Source organism: Phlebotomus papatasi, unplaced genomic scaffold (assembly GCF_024763615.1).
Source record: "Phlebotomus papatasi isolate M1 unplaced genomic scaffold, Ppap_2.1 HiC_scaffold_52, whole genome shotgun sequence".
Taxonomy (NCBI): Eukaryota; Metazoa; Arthropoda; class Insecta; order Diptera; family Psychodidae; genus Phlebotomus; species Phlebotomus papatasi.
Window position 1 is genome coordinate 96,068 of NW_026604716.1, and position 6,817 is coordinate 102,884.

General features: G+C 44.3%; 1 protein-coding gene across 1 annotated transcript; it reads right to left on the reverse strand.

The window, feature by feature from the left end:
- Positions 1-907: 907 nt before the first annotated feature.
- Positions 908-6,244, reverse strand: LOC129809242 (uncharacterized). The gene has a single exon (XM_055859050.1). It carries the CDS (start codon positions 6,242-6,244, stop codon positions 908-910), a length of 5,337 nt encoding a protein of 1,778 aa, XP_055715025.1.
- Between the last annotated feature and the right edge of the window lie 573 nt (positions 6,245-6,817).

The following is a 6,817-nucleotide window of genomic DNA, read 5'->3' on the forward strand; positions in this document are numbered from 1 at the left end:
ACCATTAAATAAAAAAGTCAATAAATATTAGATCCTTTATTTTGTAAATGACAGACCCCTTGATCACTTAAAAGTCTTTCTGGGTTATTGCAATCAAAGAATTTATCAAATGCCTGTGTGAAACTCCAAACCATTAAATAAAAAAGTCAATAAATATTAGATCCTTTATTTTGTAAATGACAGACCCTTTGATCACTTAAAAGTCTTTCTGGGTTATTGCAATTAAAGAATTTATCAAATGCCTGTGTGAAACTTCAAATCATTAAATAAAAAAAAGTCAATAAATATTAGATCCTTTATTTTGTAAATGACAGACCCCTTGATCACTTAAAAGTCTTTCTGGGTTATTGCAATCAAAGAATTTATCAAATGCCTGTGTGAAACTTCAAATCATTAATTAAAAAAAAAGTCAATAAATATTAGATCCTTTATTTTGTAAATGACAGACCCCTTGATCACTTAAAAGTCTCTATGCGTTATTTTAATTAAAGAATTTATCAAATGCCTGTGTGAAACTCCAAACCATTAAATAAAAAAAGTCAATAAATATTAGATCCTTTATTTTGTAAATGACAGACCCCTTGTAAGGAACATTTACCTATTATGAAATTAGGAATGGTATTAGTTTACTCTTCCGGGACTCCGGCTTAAGACTCTGGGTTTTACCTATTATGAAATGAGGAATGGAATTAGTTTACTCTTCCGGGACTCCGGCTTAAGACTCTGGGTTTTACCTGTTGAAGGTTAAAATGAATATTGGGTTTGAAGGACAAAAATTTTTGATTTCACAAGATTTACTGAATAAAATAACTTTAACAAATTCACATGTGGCTTCTCACTTGACGGTCGGAAGGGAAGTGAAAAAAGAATGATGGTTGCCAAGATGGCGAAAATGAAAAGAATAAAGTTAGCACAAGTTGTGATTTTTAAATTCGGTGTCAGTTGGAGTCTGGGCTCCAACATCCTCCGGGGTCTCTTGCTCCATGGGCAAGAGAGCAATTTTCGTAACTGGCCGACGATAAACTCCACTCCTTGTGCGAATATCGACGACTCTGACATGATTGTCTGGTCCAGGACACACGTTGACAATTTCTCCTAATTGCCATTGAATGCTCGGAACGTTGTCTTTGGCAAGAAGAGCCAGATCTCCTACTTTCACGTTTGGCGAAATTGATTTCCACCTAGTACGTTCCTGGAGATGGTGAACGTAGTCTCTCTTCCACCTTGCAGCAAATTGCTGAGATAGGCGCTGACAGAGTTGCCATCTGGAGAGCCTGTTCATGGGAATGAACTCCAGGTCAGGATCCGGAAGAGCTGTCAGGGGACCACCAGTTAAGAAGTGGCCAGGGGTGAGATGTGGAGGATCTGACGGGTCCGAAGACAGTGGCATAATAGGCCTACTATTAAGCACTGCTTCAATCTGTGTTAACACAGTCTGGAGTTCCTCAAATGTGAGTGGACAGGAACCCACAATCTTGGAAAGATGAATCTTCACTGATTTGACAGCGGCTTCTACGAGGCCATTGTGATGTGGACCCTCGGGAGGTTGAAAGTGGAACTGCACTCTTTGTCCCAGGAGACCATCATGAAGAGCACGCTGCGAAGACTCTTGTGCCAAAAGCCTCGAGAGCTCGTTGGATGTACCAGTGAAATTGGTCGCGTTGTCCAAATATAGATGCTGAGGAGCAGATCTGCGTGCGACAAACCTTCTAAAGGCAGCCACAAAAGCCTCTGTTGAGAGATTGCTCACCAACTCTATGTGCATGGCCTTCGTGATGTGGCACACAAAGATGGCTATCCAGACCTTGGAAGTTGTGCCTCCTCGCTTCAAGTGTGGGCGCATCTGCAGGGGGCCTGCAAAGTCCACAGATGTAGCAGTAAAGGGCTTGGAAAATGTAGTCCTATGTTCAGGTAGCTGGCCCATGATCTGCTGTTGGAGTCTTGGCTGGAACCTGAAGCACCGGATACATTTGCGGTAGATACCTCTGACGAGATGTCGTCCTCGGATTGGCCAAAATCTCTGTCGCATAGCTGCGAGAAGTGCTTGTGGACCACAATGGAGATTTCGCGAGTGCTCTCTCTCTGCAATCAACTTTGTAAGTGCACTGTTAGCCAGAAGTATCGGATGTTTTGCATCGTATGTGAAAGGTGAATGCTGAAGACGTCCTCCGACTCTGATGAGTCCGGTGGAATCCAGAAACGGTTGCAAGTTTGCAAAACTCTTGCAATGTTTGTTGGTGTGAAAATCACCTTTCTTGAGAGAATTGATAAGAACACCGAAATGTTCTTGCTGATCTAGACGGATAAGATGAAGTAGAGCTTTGTCAAGCTCGGAGACCGTGAGTGGACCCTTTGCTCGATGAGATGATGGAGTCAGGAATCGAAGACATTGAGCAATGATACCTTCCAATCGGAAAATCCTCGAACAACGGCCCAAAAGTCTCTGAAGAAGTGACTTTGGCTTTGGAACGGCAAGATTGACCGTGATTTCGGAGCTCTGCTCCGGGGCTGTGGTGTCTGATTGATGAAGATAGTGGCTGGGGTGGAGACCTAGCCATGAAGGTCCACAGAACCACAAATCAGACTGTAGAAGTGTCTCTGGCGTACATCCACGTGAAATAAGATCCGCAGGGTTGTCTTCGGAAGAGACATGAGCCCACTGAGAAGCTGATGAGACTTTACGAATCTTTTTCAGGCGATTGTTGACAAAGACTTCATGTTTTTGAGAAGGTGGTGACTCGATCCAAGCAAGAACAATTGTAGAATCGCTCCATAGAAAAGCTTGTGAGATACTGAGGTCTCTCTGGACACGAGACACCAAATTTGCGCACAATTCTGCAGCACACAACTCCAGTTTCGGAATTGTAAGTGGATTTTTGGTGGGAGCGACACGGGATTTGGAGATCAGTAGATGAGACGAAAAGGATTGACCATCATCTGTCACCAGATAGACTGCTGCTCCGTATGCTGATTTGCTGGCATCAGCGAATCCATGGATAACTGCAGAAGTTGGATTTGGAATGTTTGAGGCCCATCTCGGAATGATAATCTCGTTGAGTTGTGGCAATGTATTAATGAACTTTGTCCACTTCTCCTGAAGTTCTGGTGGCAATGGTGTTGTCCAATCCAGGCCTTCAGTCCATGATGCTTGGATGAGAATCTTTCCTATCGTGATGATAGGTCCCAACAAACCAAGAGGATCGAATATGCGAGCCACTGCTGATGTGATGCTAGTTCGAGTGGCCAGGGGGACTGCAAAGTTTGGAGGAATCACAAACTGAAAAGAATCACCTTGTGGATTCCACTTGAGTCCGAGTACAGAGACTGAATCATCACTGATGGAGATTTGCTTGGCCTCAGAAGATGGATTTGTGATGTTTTCCAACAAAGAGGGATGATTGGCGCTCCATTTTGCTAAAGAGAAACCACCACACTGCATAAGTTGAATCAGTTGATTCTGTGTTTGTTGAGCCACTTCGAGGGAATCGCAGGAGATAAGTCCGTCATCGATGTAGAAGCAATTCTTAACGACCTGTGATCCCAAGGGAAATTGGTTTTGCTCGACTGTGGCTAGTTCGTTGAGAACGCGGGTAGCCAGGAAAGGACTGGAAGCTACTCCGAAACACACCCTGTTGATTTTGTAATCTTGAAGAGGCATGTCACTTGAAGATCTCCACACAATTCTCTGGAAATCAGCATGGGGAGGATGAAGTTTTACTTGTAAGTACATCTTGGTCACGTCACAACTCATTGCATACGGATGCATGCGGAATCTGAGGAGGATAGTGACCAATTCAGGCTGCACAGTAGCACCAATCTTCAACACATCGTTCAGGCTGATACCACTGGAAGTCTTCGCGCTGGCGTTGAAGACGACCCTAAGTTTTGTTGTGGTGGAGGATGGTTTCCAAACACCATGATGAGGCAAGTAAAAATGATTTTCATCATCCTTCTTGTAGAAGACTTCATTCATGTACCCCTTGTCAAGATATTCCTGCATGGAATTATTGTAGAGAGTACGCATTTCTGGGTTTTTGTCGAGCTGCACCTCCAGCTGCTTCAATTGACGAATTGCACGTCCTCGAGAATAACCCAATTCAGTGTGAGTAGATTTGAGGGGCAAATGGACAATGAAACGGCCTTTTTCATCTCTGGAGTGAGTATCGACAAAATGCTGTTCAACCTCGGCACTCTCAATGGTTTGAGGTTTCACTGTTTCCACCTCTTCTACCTCCCAAAATTTCTTGAGAGTGTTCTCAAGAGAGGAGATAGTGGAAAGATTGCACTGCACCTGAGGTAGTGAAGTGTGAATTGGCTCGTGAAGTACTCCGGAAAGAATCCATCCGAACACAGTCTCCCGTAGCACTGGCTGCTGAGGGCCAAGACGGATAATTCCATCCTGAAGAACATCATTGAAATAGTCCATCCCAATGAGCAAATCCACTTGAGAACTTCTACACCAGTTTGGGTCAGAAAGCTGAATCTCAGGGGGAATGGGAATGGAAGATGGATTGACAGAGAAATTAGGAAGATTTCCCGTCACTTGGGGCATAATTAGGCAATTGAACTCGAAAATATCTTCTGCAGAAGCAGATTGTGCAAGAAGAGTCGTACGACCTTTCACCTTGGAACATTTTCCGCTGACACCCATAATCACAGTGTTGTCTTGACACCTCTGGAGCTGGAGACGATCCCTAAGAGATTCAGTGATCATAGATTGCTGTGCCCCATTGTCAAGGACAGCACGGCATCGGTGAACATTTCGATGAGCATCAAAAACATTCACAGAACAAGTGGCAAGAAAAACCTTCACCGAGGATTTTGCGGATGAAATGTTCACAGAGGTTGGAGCAACAATATTTGAAGATCTCTTGAAGAACTCAAAAGCAGGCTGAGGAGTATCAGAGGAGCTATTTGCTCCGGGGATGTCATCAGTGTTTTGACTCGCAGAGGAATTCGAGGTTATGTTGCTCCGGGTGACACATGCTGCATGCAAGAGAGTATTGTGACTGGCATGGCATTGTTTGCATGTGTGTGTGGAAGTGCAATTTGACGTCTCATGAGATGAGGACAAACAATTCCAGCACAATCCAGAATTCTTGACCACCTTGAGGCGATCTGATGGAGACTTCTGGGTGAAAATCTGGCATTTGTAGAGTGGATGCTGAGATCCATTGCAACACTTGCATCGATTAGCTTCAGTGGCCACAAGTGCTGTTTTTTTCTTCGTGTTATTCCCAGGTCGTGAATCTGCCTTCGAAGAAGAGGGATTCTTGGAGCTGCTGCATTCATCTATGATGTCACAACGTTTTTCCAGGAAATCCAGATAATCCTGCCAAGTGGGATCCACCGAACTTCGCTTGTCAGCCCACTGATTGCGTGTCTCAGAGTCCATGCGTTCATTGAGGAGATGAATCAACCAAGGATCTTTGCTGGTGCATTTTAGAGCGTCCAAGGCTTGGGTGACTTCCGTAGCTATAGAGAATGCTTCTCTGACGTTAGTCTTGTCAGGATGAGTGATTTTTGGAATCGACAAGAACGTCTGGATGTGATCAGAGACGATGCAGTGACGTTTCTCAAATCTGTTTGTGAGAACAGCCCAAGCTTTCTCATAATTCGCATCAGAGACTGTGATATTGCGAATTGCGGAAGCTGCTTGTTTGGTAAGTAGCCCCTGAAGGTACTGAAGCTTTTGTGAGGGCTTCAGTGAATCGTTGTTGTGAATTGAAGCTGTGTACAAATCACGAAATGAAACCCATGTCCTGTAGGAACCATCGAATTTCGGAATGTCGAGGGAAGGCAACTTGTCATTGCTGGATGCTCGCTTAGACAAAACTTTCTCCATGAGCTCTGTCTGTTTTTGTACCATGTCGGCATGCTGAGACGAGAGCTTATCCACAAGAGACATGAGTGCTCCTACTTGATCCTGCTGCGGCTGTGCTGAAGTACCAGCTGATTGCGACTTGGGAGTAGTGACTGCATGAAGCTTCTTCTGGATTAATGTATGGAGTGTGGACATGAAATCCTTGTAATCGTCTAGCCAGTCGTCTTCCTCTGCTTTGCTCGCTTCATCCTTGAGAGATTCCACGATTTGGTTGTGGAGAGCAAGAATGTTCTTGTGACTCTCCTGAGCATATTTCAACTTTTCCCTGAGTTGAGCTTCGTCGAAATCATTCTGCTCTATTGCCTTCCAAGTCTTCGTGAGTGAAGCCTTGTATCGTCCTCTCTGCTGACGGAGAGACATGTTGAGGTTATGTCGTGTTGGTTACGACAAACCGGAAGCTACTTGGCTTCAAAAAGAATCTGTAGCGGAAGCTGCTGGGCTTCTGAGTGCTAAATTGGAAGCTGCTGGGCTTCCGAAAGTCTTGAAGTGTTGGCTCCAAAACTTGAGGTGGATTACTGTTGCTGGACAGTCAATCCTGATGAGCTCAGAAGGCTGCTTAACGCTGGCGCCTCAATGCGAAAGACCAAACGAAGGATGAAAATGAGGCGCTGTCGTAGGTCCAAAATGAGGCACCGTCGAAGGACCAAAATGTAAGGAACATTTACCTATTATGAAATTAGGAATGGTATTAGTTTACTCTTCCGGGACTCCGGCTTAAGACTCTGGGTTTTACCTATTATGAAATGAGGAATGGAATTAGTTTACTCTTCCGGGACTCCGGCTTAAGACTCTGGGTTTTACCTGTTGAAGGTTAAAATGAATATCCGGCTCGAAGGACCAAAATGTAAGGAACATTTACCTATTATGAAATTAGGAATGGTATTAGTTTACTCTTCCGGGACTCCGGCTTAAGACTCTGGGTTTTACCTATTA